Source organism: Apaloderma vittatum, unplaced genomic scaffold (assembly GCF_000703405.1).
Source record: "Apaloderma vittatum isolate BGI_N311 unplaced genomic scaffold, ASM70340v1 scaffold8315, whole genome shotgun sequence".
Classification (NCBI taxonomy): domain Eukaryota; kingdom Metazoa; phylum Chordata; class Aves; order Trogoniformes; family Trogonidae; genus Apaloderma; species Apaloderma vittatum.
In genome coordinates this window covers 32831-49563 of record NW_009716459.1, presented here as the reverse complement: position 1 = coordinate 49563, position 16733 = coordinate 32831, and the positions used below count along the sequence as shown (strand labels likewise).

Genomic DNA, 16733 nt, shown 5'->3' with positions numbered 1-16733 from the left:
AGGTTGGATCTTTCAAGCTCTCTAATTTCAGATAAATATATACCTAGTTCAGGAGTGAGCTAAAAGACTAGGATTTTTAAGGTGAGAGGTATTAAATGTTAAGTAATACCAGATAGTCCTCATTTATCAGCTGGTGTTAATATTCCTAATTTTGACTTCTGTGTATTCGGGACAGTCTGTTAACTTTGGAGAATATAATGCTATACGCTGTATTTCAGGACATTGCCATCATCAATGAGGATAGTCTGCCAATGTTTAATCGCTGTGGTGTCATGGCATTGGTTGCAGCATATCTAAATTTTCTGAGTCAGATGATTGCAGTTCCTGCCTTTTGTCAACATGTCAGCAAGGTAACACATAATTAAGTAATCTAAGTAATTTAGAACAGTACCCAGTCTGTTGTAAAACTGGTAAATAACTTCTGTCCAGTAATTGCTTGTGATGTTGATCTTCTATATTTGTGTCTACCAACATTGCTATTTGTCTTTGGTCTCCAGTGGCATTACTTGCTGACTCTTACGGTTAAGCACAGAATATTACTCTCTCAAGGTACAGCATTTTTATTTTGTTTATGGTGCCATATAAAGGGCTAAATTCCCATCTGGTATAAGACTTCACAGCCACACTGGCTTTGGTAAAATAGTACTGACATGCACAAGACCATGAGAACTGTATTTTTAGTCTGAAGGGTGAGTACCACAAGCTCTGTTCTCTGGATAAAAGAAATTCTAATGCCTCATTAGTGCTGAGGTAGATGTTATTGAAGGATTGGTAGTCTACAATAGAACCTCTTTAAGCAACTTGATCATTGGAGGAAATAGCGATGGAACTGCTCCATTTGTAGTGTTTGTCTTGTGGGTGTTTTTCAGGTCATCGAAACGAGAAGTGTGGAAGCATCTTATTTCCTACCAGAAACAATTTTCAAAGACAAGTGCAAGTAAGTCAGTATAGAATATGAATTATTGAACAGTGAAGTACCTGTTTTAGTATTAAAAACAACACATCACTGAAATATGTTGCATATGTGAAAATAATGTAAAGATTTAATAACGTACCGGATAGGCAGAAGAAAACCAAGCATTAAAAGCATATATGCATAAATGAAAAAATGTGGTTTTCAGACACTTTATGTTGTAGTCAGAGACACATCTGCACAATATGGTGGTTGGTTAAGTGCTAAAACAGCAAAATGTATGGTCACTGAGTGACAGAATGGACGAGGTTGGAAAGGACCTCCGGAGATCATCTTTCCAACACCCTTGCTCAAGCAGGGTCACCTAGAGCAGGACCACATCCATTTGGATTTGGAATATCTCCAAGTATGGAGACTCCACAATATTTCAGGGCAACCTGGGCCAGTGTTTAGTCACTCTCAGAGTAAAATAGTATTTCCTAATGTTCAGAGGGAACCTTCTGTGTTTCGGTCTGTGCCCGTTGCCTCTGGTCCCATCACTGGGCACTACTGAAGAGAACCTGGCTCTATTGTCTTTCCAACCCTCCCTCCCTCCGTTAAGGTAGTTTTACACATCAGTAAGTTCCACCTTCTTTCCTCCATGCTGAATTGTCTCAGCTCCCTCTCTTTCTTCACTGGAGAGATGCTTCAATCCCTTAATCCACTTCAGTGGCTCTTTATTGGACTCTCTAAAATAAGTCCTGAGAGACCATCTTCTCTCAAGGGGTGGCAGAATAGGTGAGGAACATACATTTCAGATAACCAAGAAGAGTTAAGGTAATTTAATATACTGCAGAGGTGTATATTGGGGCATGTACTAATTCTTAAAAAAATGAGGAAATGGTATTTCCATCAGGTCATTACCATTGACCCTTTTTGTTTGCTTTGGGGAACTATTTTACTTAATGAGCAAATCTCTCTTGTTAGATAGTAACTTCAAATATGTATTTTGGCAGTCTTCCAAAATCCCTAGAGAAGGATGAAAAAAATTTATTTTTCCTGACGAACAAGATTGTGGAATCATTAGGAGGCAGTGGATACAGTGTGGAAAGATTGTCAGTTCCATACGTACCCCAGGTAACAGGTAAGTGGTGATTAGTGGCAAAACTACTAAGTACAAGTCATCAAGAATGATCTCTTAATGCATTGTGTGCCAGTGAACTGTAACGTGACTACGTGGCAACAAAAATTAATCCTCGTAAAATTTTGCTTCGTCCTTTTAGGATTTTCCCTTAATTTCAGAAAGTGGGGCAGAAAATTCTTGAACGCACTTCAGCTTTTTTTAGTTAGATCTCTGCTTTCAAAAGAATGTCTAAGAAGACAGTAGTGATTATTACTTCTTTTCTGTATTAACTTGAGTTAGCAGATGGGGAAGGATTGTACAAATCAGCATATTTTGTCCTTTTTATGTAAACGCTGGATGGAATGTATTCCATCCTTTTGCAGTGTCACCTTTTGCTGACTTGAGTTATTGGCCTTAGTCAAATTCTTAGTGAGCAGAGGTTAATTTAATCCAAAATGTTATGTTTTCCTCCATTAGATACCTAGCTTAGCATCAGGTAACATGATGAAAATAAAGTGTGCCTGGGCAAGATTTGTGAGAGTTCATGCTGCCCAGGGTACACAAATGGTGTGTGAATGACAAGCTAGCATGTGACATTGTGTGTTTTCATCTTTTAATACATTTTCAACAGCTGATTGGGCAGTTTATGGGAAAAAAATGTTTGAAGAATTTGTTTTATTAACCATATGTTTTCCGTGGCTCTGCATAACTGTTCGCTATTGTAATAAACTAAGAGACATCCCATTCTGAGGTGTCCCCTTTTGGTGAAATAAAAGTGCCTAGCAGGAAAATGTGATTTCTGTGTTTTGTATTTCATGTGTAGAAATAAACATGCTACATACGGACAGTGAATGCCAGATCTGTCACACTTGCAAGGTGATTCAGAGACATTGCTGCCTCTTCTTCAATAAGCTCCTTTGGATACCTGCAGTGGCAGGGAATGCATTATCCAGAACAGCAAGATGGGGTTTTGTCCCAAGTGCTAGCAGCAAAACCAGTGATACATTCTGACACAGCCACAATGTCCGTGCTTTCTGGTGCTGGTTGTCTTCTACAAAGGAAAAAGTTGCTATACTTGACCAATTATTTCTTCTGACATCAGAAAAAAAACCCCCAGTTAACATTATATTATAGTGATGGCAGACAATGTAGATAGCTAGTAAGGAAATGTTATGTTTTGAAATTTTTACTGTCTTTGAGTGAATGAGAATGGAATGAGAAGGATATCTTGGTTTGAAATTTATGTTAAGCCTCTTCTAGAAATTAAGATATATTTGTACCCAAATCACCTTGGTAGGGTTTTCATGGATACCTTGATAAGAATGCATTCCTGCACAGGAAGATATGTAAATTCTGACATCCAGGTTAAGTGATACAGCTATGTGATGAACTACCTCTTCAGGTGATGATAAATATCCCTATTTAATGGTAAATCTTAATGCATGTGAATCCGATGGAGTTTTCTGTGATCTTTTTGTAAAGAGCAGTAACCAAAACCAGTACCATGGCTGTTACCATATCTAATTAGGATCATTAATCTCTGATCCTGTGGAATTTTGAGCTTCCAAGGTTTTCATTTAACTGAACCAGGACCAAAGTGAATATATTGGAGTTCTGAGATTTCTTATTTTTTACTTCAATTAAATGTTTCATTTTTGCTATTGTAATGCTAGAATACAGTGTTTCAAAATACATCTTTAATTTTAGTAAAAGATTAATCCATTTTTTGTATATTCCTGTGAAAGTGATGATTGAGCCCAAAAAGCCAGTAGCGATTTTATCCTAATTATTTCTAGTGTTTCTGAATATCAGTGCTATAATGCTTAACAATGACTTAACAGACATCAAATCATCTTGTCTCTGTTTCAGCTTTTGATACTTCTTACCAGTTTGAAAAACATTCCCGTTTACAACTTTGTACCTTGTTCTCTTTCTTACTAAGGGGAAGAGGGGGGAAGCTGATAGTTTAAATGTAAATGTAATAATTTTTTGTCTGTACATATTTTTTTTTAAATTTAGCTCTATTTCCATCAGGGAAAAAACCTCATAAATGCAGACACAAGTCAAAAGGTAAAAATGAGCTGTAGGTCAGCCTGCTCTCCTGCTAGATGTGATGTGCCCTAGGGTGTGCACAATAAAAAAAATTGCTTTTAGAAGGCCGTTAGGCCGGAAATTGTGTTGTACTTAGTGTATTTAGTGTTTCCTTCTGCTTTTTTTTTTATTTCTTCGATATGCCTGTAGCAATGTTATCTCCTGCAAGGTTTGCCTTTGTGTTTACTCTTTATTTGGAACTCTATGATGTGGGAGCTTCTATCTTGTTTCCTGAGCAGGTAGTAGGGTTATAGCTGTCATTTTTGTGACAGTACTAATTACCCCTTCAAGTTACATTACGGGAACTTGGTAGAAAGTTGGAAGAAGCTCTCAACTGTTTACAGAACAATAATTAACTTTCCTCTGGCTGGTCAGGATAGAGGTCTGTTAGTGGGACACATATACACGTGTATGTTCTGTGTGCATCCCCCAGTAGCTGAGCTCAGACAATCTCTGCCCACCCCCTGTCTCCTGGTTCCCAGTCCACAGTCTCGGGCACCTGAGCATGTGCATCCCCAAGGCCCACAGCCCCAGTCGAGCTGCTGGTGCAGATCCCCCTTGTGCACAGTGACGCATGAGCCAGCACTGTGCCCTGGTGGCCAAGAAGGCCAATGGCATCCTGGGGTGCATCGAGTATGACCAACAGGTCGAGGGAGGTCATCCTCCCCCTCTTCTCTGCCCTGGTGAGGCCACATGTGGAGTGCTGTGTCCAGTTCTGGGCCCTTCAGTTCAAGAAGGACGGGGAACGGCTGCAGAGGGTGCAGCAAAGGGCTACGAAGATGATTAGGGGACTAGAACATCTCTCTTAGGAGGAAAAGCTGAGGGACTTTGGGTTTTTTAGTCTGGAGAAGACTGAGGGGGATCTTATCCATGCTTATAAATACTTAAAGGGTGGATGTCAGAAGGATGGGGCCAGTCTTTTCTCAGTGGTGCCCAGTGACAGGAGAAGAGGTAATGGACACAGATTGGAACATAGGAAGTTCCATCTGAACATGAGGAAGAACTTCCTTACTTTGAGTGTGGCAGAGCACTGGAACAGGCTGCCCAGAGAGGTGGTGGAGTCTCCATCTCCGGAAACATTCAAAACCTGTGCCACCTGCCCTAGGTGATCCTGCTCTGGCAGGAGGGCTGGACTAGATGATCTCCAGAGGTCCCTTCCAACCCCGAACATTCTGTGATTCTGTCTCAGTCAAAGCCCTTTCCCCAGGCTCCTTGGTCTTTCTGACAGTTGGCTGGGGCCTCCTGGTCTCTCCAGGTGCCTCCTCCGCAGGGAGGTCCAGCTTGATCACACGCCTGGTGATCACACTCCTGATGCCGTGCGTCAGACACACAGGCTTGCCGACGTGTGATCTGGCTGCAGTTGCTACACTCAGACCCTCATGCACACACCTGCACAAATGACAGAGCCCTTCATCCAGGAAAATGGGATTTAATCAGAAGTTGGGACAGGCTGCACTGATGAGACTCAGGCCATGGCCAGATGCATGTACTGATCAGCGACCAATTTACATGCGACTGAAGCCTTTATCCCCTTACCCCTCTGTTTTCATAGAATCATAGAATGGTTTGAGTTGGAAGGGACCTTTAAAGATCATCTAGTTCCAACCCCTGCCATGGGCAGGGTCACACCTCCCACCACACCAGGTTGCTTCTTCTCAAACCGTCTCAAACCTCCTTTTCCTCACCCTGCTTCCTCCCCTGTAAACATCCTGTGCTAAACCCTGTGCAATCCCAAGGTGCTGTTCCCCTGCATCTCACAATGTGTCCCACACCCCAGTCACAGATCCTGCCTCGGTCAGCAAGGTGGCCCACGGAGCTGATCCCATTGTCCCATGGGGTGGGTGCCACCCCCGGGACCATGGGGCCAGAGCTCCTGGGACAGCCCTGGCAGGGTCCAGGCAGTGGTTATTGGGGCTGCACCACTGCCTCTTGGTTTCTTTGTGTGTGTAGGCAAGCTTTATATCATATAGCAAGAAAAAAATGGCAATTTTCCGATTTTTTCCCCATTTATTGTGGTGAAATTAGAGAGGAATGGGCATTTTTTTATTAGACAAGTATCTTGAGGCATCCATTACGAGAATGAATTCTATGGAGGAAAGTATCTTGTGGTGTCTGCCTGTCAGTTACAGAGAGAGCAGCAAGATGGCAGCAAAGATGTAGTTTTCTCTTGTGTTTGCTCTTGAGGGCTAAGGCGCTTTCCTCGGACTCTATGTGTATTGGGTCACGTACCAGTGAGCCGTGGGGGCTTAAAAATTAAGTAAATCCTTCAAAATGCCACTTGAAATGCTCAGGATCCCTGAGAACCTGGCAAAGATGGCTAGAATTCAGGTGGTTTTTGCTAATCTTGTTCTTCCACTGCCTCCTGATCTTAAAATGGCATTTCATTTACATGACTTCTGAAAAGTTATTTCTTGATTTTTAAAAGCTGGGTGCATTCAGCTCCGCTGGAATGAATTCTCCTTGTTAATGCTCAAGATTTGCACTACAAAAGTGCTTTGCTAGAAGTGGTTTAAGCAAAGCTTTCAGGAGAACCGACATAAACCGCTTTGTTGGGAGGGAGTTTTATAGTTGTTCTCCTTATGGTATCAAGTGCCTGTAGGTGCTTCTAACCGTGTGCTGTGCAGGTCATCAAATAATAAAGGCCAGATCCAAGTGGCTTGATTTTGGCTAAAATCTGAAACATGATATTGCAGTTCTTGGTTTCCGAAATGAAATATAGGGAACTCAGGCTGCTCAAGTCTCCATTTGTTGGAGGTTCCTCATGATAGAATTGTAAAGGTATTCTTATTGTTTGTTGAACTTTTGTACTAACATGTTAAATGTCAAAAATGAGAAAAGATTATTGGTGTATTATCTCAGGAGTGCAGTCACAAAAGGAAAATCCATCAGCTGATGGATCATTTGATCATAATCTGCTTATGCATTGCTGAAATTGTTGTGCTTCTTTTAGTATTAGCACAGTTGGTCTTATCCTGACAACTTTTTAGGCCAGCTGTATTTACCAGAATGTTTTTAGGAAGTTAGGAATGGAGATATTTTTATTTTACCATGTCGATTTTTAGACTCGCTGAATATGGTACTTGTAGCAACAAGAATAAGGAAAGACTGTTGTTCATTTCCATTCAATAATCTGTATTTCTTTTCTGTCAGTGAGTCATCTTCCAGTAAGCCCATTTCTGTTTCCAAATACCTTCAGATTAAGACCTTAGTGTTTCAATTTCACAACCAAAAAACTTAAGTTCAATTCTGTAAACTTTTGTGAGTTACTCTGCAGCAATATATCATCATGTGCTGTGTTAGTTATTATGCATTTGAGTAAGATCTCATTTAATTTTTTGAAAATTCTGGGCTTTCAAGGGATGATTGCCAAGATTTGGGATGAGAAGGAGAAGAGATGATAAAAAGGTTATTTTCCTTGATATTTAATAATTTAAAGCAGCAACTCATCATTTTTTGCAACGATCCAAATGATAAAATAGATTATCTTGGGTTAAACAGGCATGCAGAAACAAATCTGCATCTGATGTGCAGGAATTTGATGGATCATGTTTCAGCTGTTACACAGAAAGCGAGATAAGTTCTGTTTCTTCTAGATGAGGACAGACTCTCCAGGAGGAAGAGCATTGTGGACACAGTATCTATTCAGGTTGATATTCTGCCTGGCAACAACACAGATGATAAGGTATGAAAATCACAGGGTATTTTAAAGCAGCAGCAGCATGGAGGCGATGCTAGTGAAGTTTTCCCAGAAAGTCTAATATCTAATTGTTACTGGAATGTTAAATGCTTTGAGGCTTGGATTTTTTTTTTAAACTCCTGTGTTAGTAGAAATGTCTTGTCAAAGACACTGATACTGAATCTTGTGGTATCAAAATGTGGAGTATTTTGTCACTATAGTTTTCACAGATAGTACTGCAGAGTATGGGGCAGAAATGCATACATGTACCTAATAACTAATATTTTATAAGTAAATATTCTAAAATATTTTCTTGAAATTTTGAGGGATCAAATAAATTCCTGAATCATTTGAAGTATGTGAGAGTCTCGTTCATCAATGTGGGGCTGACAGATAAAAGACTAGTGGGAGACCTGCTGTGTTTGAGAGGGACAGGTAAAGACTAGGCAGGTTACGTACCACCCTGGTGTTACAGTGTCACTCTTCCCTTCCAGAAGAGTTTAGTGCACAGTGGTTTAAAGTCACACTAAGGATAAGGTAGCAACAAAAAGTTCATATGTAGCATATGGAGACGTAGCTAATTATCCCTTTGGAGTAGCGCATTATAATTAAAATTATTCCACATCTTTTGACACTTCATTTGAAGTGTTTCTTAAAATAAATTTCTATTTCTGCTGAATCTTTTTCAAGGTTCTGCTGATTTTCATTAACCAGATTTCTTCTGGCTGCAGTGGAGATTAGCTGTTGAAATTGAGATGCTTGTACCTGCGAATGAATTCTGCCTTTAGCATCCCTGTGCACAAACCAGCTGGGGACATGAAACAGATAAAGTCACGTTGAATATTATCTAAAAAAATGAAATATTAAGCTATTGCAAAGGAGAAAGCTTAATTTTAGAACTTACTGATTTATGAGATTGTGTTTTGCATCATTATTATTCCTTTCTGCTTTGTGCTGGTGATACTTCAAATGGTATTTTGTGTTCACTTCTTGTTATTGTGCTTTAGCAAGGATACAGGTAAACTAGGTAAAAGTTTAAGGGAACAAAGAAAAAAATGTTTGAAAAATAAACCAAATTGTCACAATCTTTAGCTTTGCGAAGAAAGTAAATGCTCCTAATAGGAATGGGAGTGTTTGTCTTTAGTATCCTTTTTAAAAATCATGTATTATAGGTGATTGAACATCTCTCTTGAAAGTAGAATTAATTGAGAGAAGTTTTCATCTCAGATTTCAAACAATTACGCTGATGTTATGTTAAGCAGTGATATGCAGACATTTTTGAAGAGTTGTAGATAAATCTTTGTGTGGGCTCTCAGTTTAATGTGCTGCAGTGTCTTGGATGATGAATTACGGTTTGTCTCACTTAAAAACAAGAATTTTATTAGGCAGAAACACATGAAACAAAGTCGTCCTCATTTAACTACTTTACAGTGTTTGTTTAAAATGCAAAGGGAAGCCCAGTATTTTCTGGTTTACTGACTGAACCTTAATGCCTATATCATGAGCAACTGATAAACTAGGACAAAAGTCTTGGTCATGGTGAAGGTCCACTATGGCGCTCTTGCAATATATCCATCATGGAATCACTTAGGTTGGAAAAGACACTTAAGATCATCACGTCCAACCATTACGTTAGCACTACCAAGTGATATTACGTAAGATGGTGTAACTCAAGAGGAGGAAAATTTAAAAAAAAGTCCACAAGGATATTAAATCTAGTTCTCTTGCTGTGTAGATTAGTAAGTCTAACATAATCCATAACTGTCAGCAGAATTAAACTACAAGCAGAAGAGCATAATGCTTTATGATTGAGATGATAAACTGGTTAATTAATGAAGTTTTGGCATTAGTGATGTATGGTATCACTTCTGCACTAGCTGAGGTAGATAACTATTTATCCATAAAATACCTGTTACTGTATACGCTACAGTATACAGCAATACCTTTGTCAGCACAATCAGAGTTTTTTCTTGTGTCAAGTCTGTTAGTGAATCCTGTTCAGAAGGTTTTTTATTCCATAGTTATCTCTGTAAGATGAAAGCACTTGTAAAAACAACTAGTGCTTCTGTGATATTAATAACCAACTATAATGCTGGCTAATATCAGCAGCTACTGCAGATGTGAATTAGAAATCTGAGTATAATTTACAAATAATATTTACCAAATAGGAATTATATGAAAGGTGATTCAAAACCTGAATACTCTTTATCTCAAGCTATATACACAAATACTTGATGCAAAGGGTGTTTATCTGTTTGTTTATGAACCTTTTGTATATTCAGAAGTAGAGAATAAAATGCTAATGTAGTAAAATTTGTTAGAGAAGTATTATTTACAGCTCCATGTCCTGAAATATCACTGATTTAAAAATGAATCAGCTTCTTCTTCTGGCTTCTCCATTTACAGTAGATCAAGTCAATGAAGTAAAAAATTGAAAGAATTCAGAGTCGCCTGAATTGAGTGAAAGTACTTTTTGCTACCTTGAAGATCTTTTTAAAAGATCTAATAAATCATATTAGATTATTCTAAACAGTTAATGTTTACAAGGAGAAACAGAAATGCTGCATGTAGTTAGTTTTGATGGATTAAAGCAAGATAGTCCAAGCCAAGAAACCGTGTCGTATTCAGGTGAGCACTGTTCTGCCCTCTAAACATACACCCCTAAATACTATCACTGTAGTTTCACTTTAAATATACTTACTAATACAGGTCTATAAGGAATGGGAACACAAAGGTCCATGAGCTGGAGCTCTTTGGAGAAATGTTCGTGCATCTTTTGTAATTTTACAGCCCCAAGCAGTTCCTGATGAAGTACATTTGCATCAGCAAATGAATATTCATATCACTAAATGAACACATTTTCTCTAGTGCGTCAGACATGGCTTGTTATGAAGAGCCCTTTAGTTCCAGTGTTTATGACATAAGCACCAAATTATTTGGAGCCCATAATGACAAGAAGATAGCCTAAATCTATAACCGTTTTCCATGCTACCCTCCACTGCCATCTCTTATTTTAATATCATGTTCTTGGTAACTCGGCCAGTCTCGGGAAGCAGTTGCTGTTATTTACAACAGCCGTCTGAGAACTGGCGCAGAGGCTGAACGGCATATTCCACAGCATATTACTGACTCTCAAAGGAGTGTTCTGCCAAAATTCAAGTAATTTTCCAAAGTATTGTTGACATAGAGTGTCTTGACTAGAATTTTCAAAGTTCGCCTTGGTCTCATTTTACAAAAATTTCCTCACTAATTGCAGTGGCTAAGAAATATCAATTAGTGATCTGTTGGCTGTCATGGAAACTCCAGATAAAGACATTAGAAACTTATAAAGTGGCTATTTCAGCCTTCTCTGTTTATCACATTCCTGATTTTTTAGAAGCTTATATGTGAGGTTTGAGGGGATTTGTTTCTTTTTGTTTAGGTTGATAATACTGAAGAAATCACCTTTGAAGCCTTGAAGAAAGCAATTGGTAAGATTTATTTCAATTCTGTTTATGCAACACAGTTCTAGATTATTGTGGAATTGCTAGAGAAAAAAGTGTAGCCAGGCTAATGTAATCAGAATATTACGGTTGATTCTCTTCAGCTAGTAAATTCATTCAAAACTTCAGTTGTTTATTTCTAAATCTCTGAAATGATATCTCGATAATTTCAGTGAATTCATTTTCTGAAGATAATGTATCAGAATGAAAAACGGGTAAATGGCTATCATCTATTGAATTTGCCCTTATAGGCCAAGCTATAAATAATGTGAGATTTTGAAGTTGATTATTATTCATAAAGCAACTTAAGTATTTGTTTATATATTAAAATTTTAGGTCTTCAGTGCATTCAAAAAATACGTTGTAAGGTACATGTTGTGGACTTCAGAAACACTCAGTTTTCTAAAAGAATATTTTTCTGACAAGTGACTGAGCTACCAGAACTCAGAATTATCCAGGTTCCTTATTTCATATCACTATAAGTAATCACTAATTGCTGCTGTCTGGTCCACCAAAATCCTGTCCTAGTATGGATTAAACATTGATGTTTTTATAACAATAGACACTGACATTTTAAATAGTAATTTAATCTGACAGTTTTCCAAGAGGTACTTAAATTCGTTACATGCTGGAAAATTCTGGCTGGCTCTAGGTTCACTCAGCCCATGGAAATTGAACTTGCTTTTCCCAAATTCTGATAGAAAACTGCCCACCTGTCTGCATGATGCTGGGAAGGAGGATACTCACTTCTTTTCTTCTGAAACGGAGCCTCTGTGCAATTTTGAGTCCAGATAGTAAAGCAAAGGAAGCCTGGATGTACTCGTAATTAAGTGTGTAATAAGAAAGGGGCAAAACTGGGGTGCACAAACTAGATCCCTGAAATTGCATCTGCATTTTGCGTTTGAAGCAATGACGTATTTGAGTATGGTTGCATCACTTCAAATACAGTTCTTGTTTGCTTCTGCAGGGCACATTTGAAGGTTTATATCATTTATATTTAATAGGCAAAGATTACATTTGTCTTTTTTTTTTTTTTTAGATAACAATGGACTTGAAGAACAGGAAAAAGAAAAAAGACGTCTTGTGATTGAAAAGTTCCAAAAAGCACCATTTGAAGAAATTGCAGCACAATGTGAAACCAAAGTGAGTTTCTGAAAAATGTCATACAGTGTTGGAGATATTAGTATAAGCATTAACGGGGCTGTGCTGGCTGAACGTGATTTATGTTATCATGTCGCTGCTGCTGTTACTTCTAAAGCTGCTTTCTTTGTGTTTGGTTACTGTGTCCCCTGTTATCAATGTTGGTAGATTCCAGTTATTTAAAGTGTGCTTTTGATTGTTTCTCAACCATTTGAAAAGGAATGGAAATGTCATACACTCTTCATCCTAATGTTTTCCCTGCTGTCTTTGAAATCCAGATTCACTGTCCACTCCTCCTGGGATAACTGGTGCAGTATTTACCCCATTATGTATTTTGAACAACTAAGTGTATTTCAGGTTTGTTAAACTGCTGTCTGCAACATCAAAATTTGCTGTATAACTCCTTGCACTCTAAGACAGGGTCACTTAATCTGACATACGTCTTCGAGGCTCAAGAATCCTTGCAAGCAAGGAGAAAAGAAATCGATACAGGAAATGCTGCCTGGGTTTGCTGTGTGATGATGCAGAACACGCTCACCAAGTGTGGTCTTGTACAGTCATTTTAGCTCAGTTTAATATATAGTTGTTAATAATGCAATTTTTTCTTTTTCTCCTAGGCAAACTTGCTTCATGATAGACTTGCACAGATACTGGAACTCACCATTCGGTAAGGCTTTATGCAAGAAGAATGTGAGGAATGAAAAATGAATTATAAAGCCATTGTGACTACTTTCAGATACTCATGTCATCATGTTCTTAAACATGTATAATAGGGAGAAAATAATTGACTTAACTGAAAGTTATGGTTTAACTCTGGTAGGCATTTCAGCCCCACACAGCCACTCTCCTCTCAGTGGGATGGGGAAGAGAATGGGAAGGGTGACAGTAAAAAAACACATGGGTAACAACGTAACAGGTAAAACAAAAGCCATGCACACAAACAAAGCAAAGTCAGAAATTCCTTCCCCACTCCCCATCATCAGGTAGGTGTTTAGCCACTTACAGGAAAGCAGAGAGGTATCCTGCCTAACATTTACTTGGGAAGACAAATGCCGTAACTCCAAATGTCCTCCCTTCCTACTTCTTCCCTTGAAGTTATTGTTGCTGAGCATGACGCTATACGGTCTGCAATATCCCTTTGGTCAGTTTGGGGTCATGTGTTCCGACTGTCCCCTCCCAGCCTCCTCGCTGGTGGGGTGGGGCGAGAAGAAGAAAAGGTCTTGACTCTGTAAGCATTGCTCAGCAATAACTAAATGATCCCTGTCTTACCAACACTAGTTTCACGACAAATCCAAAACACAGCCCCATGCGAGCTGCTATGAAGAAATTTAACTCTATCCCAGCCAAAACTAGTACACTGGAGAGTAGAAGTCTTCATCTAGAACAGAGACTTTGATTTTCTTGCTAATATTTTGAATCTTTTATATAGTGGACAATATCCAGAAGCCATAGTATACCTATAGTCATAGTGTACTTATATTCTTATGCTATTTCTATGTATATTGGTAATATTGAGGAATCTTGTTATTTTGCCATTGTTGTGTCTGTCCTTAATTAGATACTGAACACTCAAATCATTGTGCAGTGTAAGTGGTATTTGTTAGTAATAAAATGCATTTTCATAGTTCTCTAACATCAGTGAAGTTGATAATTTAGACCAGAGTACCCCAAAAAACCTCATGATAATTTTATTAGAATTTCAGGAATAGGAAAAAGTACTGATGGTTTGGGGGAAGAGGGCGTGTTTACTCTTATTTCTCAGCTATTAGTATATAAAGTTATTTTAAAAAATCCATATAGTTATGAATTATATATACTGATTGTTCTTCTCCCACAGACCTCCACCTAGCCCTTCAGGAACGATGACCATTACTGCTGGACATGCTCATTACCAATCTGTTCCAGTCTATGAGATGAAGTTTCCAGACCTTTGTGTGTATTAAGTGTCTTCTGAAGTCTGCTGGACATTATTTAGAGTAGAGTACAATAGAGAGAATAAGATGAGTTTTCAAATTTTGTTGTTTATTTTATCTAAAGTATCTTTAAAATAATGATGTACTTGAGCCAAATACAGATTGCTTTAGACAAACTTGTGAGACTATCTTGACTTGTTTTCTTCTGTAATATATATGAAGTTAGGATATTCATATATCGTGTTTCTTCATTTTCATATTTGAGTACATGTAAAAGTCAGATTTAATTTGTCTTGCCGTATAGATGAATGTTTCATTTACTCTAGGAATTTATATTTCCGTAAATTCCTTTAATTTGAGGCATTGTAACTGAAGAACCTGTTACAGCTTTTTTTCATTCTTTTTTACTGTTTCATTTGTTTGTTTGTTTGTTTTTCTTCCACCTCAATTATATATTGAACTAGAATGCTTTTGGCTTGCTTCATCTTATGAAATGTAACCAGTGGAGCATTACCTTAGCTCCCTTTTGTTCATGCTGTCGTAGGCAGTCACCTTGTTTATTTTGGAATATATGGGGAAAAAACCAGCATCTTACATATGTTCAAGTACAGTAAATGAATTAATGGCCACGTGTTTGTCGCGGGTTGAGGCTGGGCCGGCCACTAACATGGACAGACACTCTCTAACCCCCTCTTCCCCCCCAAAACGGGAAGGAAAAGGGAATGAGGCAGAGAGACTTACGGGTTAGAGAAGAAAAACTAAAACAGCTTTAATGAAATAATGGAAATAATGGTGAAATGATAAAAGTAAACAACTATATACACCTATAGGTAGTAGCCCGACTCCCTCCCTCGATAGCAATCACCCAATAGCAATCTTAAAGGCTGCAGAGGAGCCTTTTAGAAAAGACTAAACTGGAAAGTAAAAGTCACTAAACAGAACCGGGTTTTTAGCTAAACCCAGGACAGTGTTAAGTATTTTTCTGATGCATCACATAACATGATTTTTAGGTATATATGCCAGGTATATGTCCTGTATTTCTTGCTAAAAGTTAACTGCTTTGCGTAAGAGAGGAGAAATCTCCTGGAGCACTGAATTGTGCAATATTTTTCATGTCTTAAGATGTATGGTTTACAGACTGTACTTTTGAAAATGCAGTAGTATTTTACTGTCTGCTTTATAATAAATACATGAGAGATATATTTAGTATAGCAGAAAATAAACTGAGGGCGTTTAAATCATAAACACAGAAATTAGAAATATATTCTACGAGGTATTTCTCTGTAGTTTATTACAGCTTTTTAATGGTATTTTAGAAATTGAAAGAAAAATGGCTGAAACCATTTAAAGGCCAAGAGTTTATTAAATGTTTTCAAGCAAAAGCATTTTTAGAGATGCATCTCTGTGTTTGTTTTTGTTTCATTTCTCAGTCCTTTCTAGAAATGAGGAAATACGGTAACTTTCATAGGTTTATGTATCTGAGTATACTATTCAAATGTAAATAAAGTAAAACCAGTATAGTAAATCACTGACTTTTTGGTGATAACTATCAAGGCTGTCTTTATGACTCACTAAATTCAGCAGGCAAAAAGAAAAGTCAGCTTTCATTGATGCCATGAATAGTAAATTCAAAGTCCCTTAATCTATGCAAATCTGACTGAAGCAGCACAAACATGAATGACTTTTCTCAAATATCTGTAAAAACCCTACGACACTGAAGGTTTAGAAAAACAGCGATCAGGCCATGAACAAAGTGATCTAACTTGGCTTAGCTCTGCTTTGAGCAGGAGGGTGGTTTCGGTGACATTGCGAAGTCCCAGCCTAAATTAACCCGTGGTAGCATGGTTCCAAGATCTGAATGGCTGCCAGGCCAGCTCATGTACTGGCTGTTTTGAGCATTTGCAAACCCACTCTAAAAAGATAAAAACTTTTTTGAACTGTAGTACAGTATTCCACTGAACTGCTTCTAAAAGCTGGACGTGACATAACATCAGAGAAATATCAGCTACTTAAACCTATGAGATAACATGCTGAGACTTTGGGAAAGCATTCACAAAACTCAAAAGGTAATTGAGACCTTCTTTTCAGTTTAACAGTGCAATCACAGCTGTTAGTGGATGACGAAACAGCCCCTTATCTACAGCATTCCGTTGTGATTTTTACTGCTGCAGCGTTATCAGCCTGATCAGACCACAGTCTACACATAAATAGGACTCTAGCTTTTAGTTTTCACTTTTTGGGTTTTTTTAAGGTAAGACATAATAGTTTTTTGGCCTATATGAAGAGTGTAATTTTTTTAAATATTGAATCTAACCTAGGGATACAATGTAAAACACTTGTCCACTCTGTCATTTTTTAAGAATAACACTGTGCACTTTTGTACAAAAAGAAAATCAGGTGTCTAAGAAATAAATAA

At 38.1% G+C, this 16733-nt stretch overlaps 1 protein-coding gene across 1 annotated transcript in view; it reads left to right on the top strand.

Annotated features, from left to right (window-relative positions):
• Positions 1-14421, top strand: part of EFR3A (EFR3 homolog A (S. cerevisiae)) — a 35148-nt gene extending 20727 nt beyond the window's left edge. The window contains 8 exon segments of the mRNA XM_009869539.1: positions 219-350; positions 870-937; positions 1909-2036; positions 7700-7788; positions 11204-11252; positions 12304-12407; positions 13022-13071; positions 14242-14421. Of these exon segments, the coding sequence (XP_009867841.1) occupies positions 219-350; positions 870-937; positions 1909-2036; positions 7700-7788; positions 11204-11252; positions 12304-12407; positions 13022-13071; positions 14242-14347 (726 nt within the window). The 3' untranslated portion in view covers positions 14348-14421.
• Positions 14422-16733: the final 2312 nt, after the last annotated feature.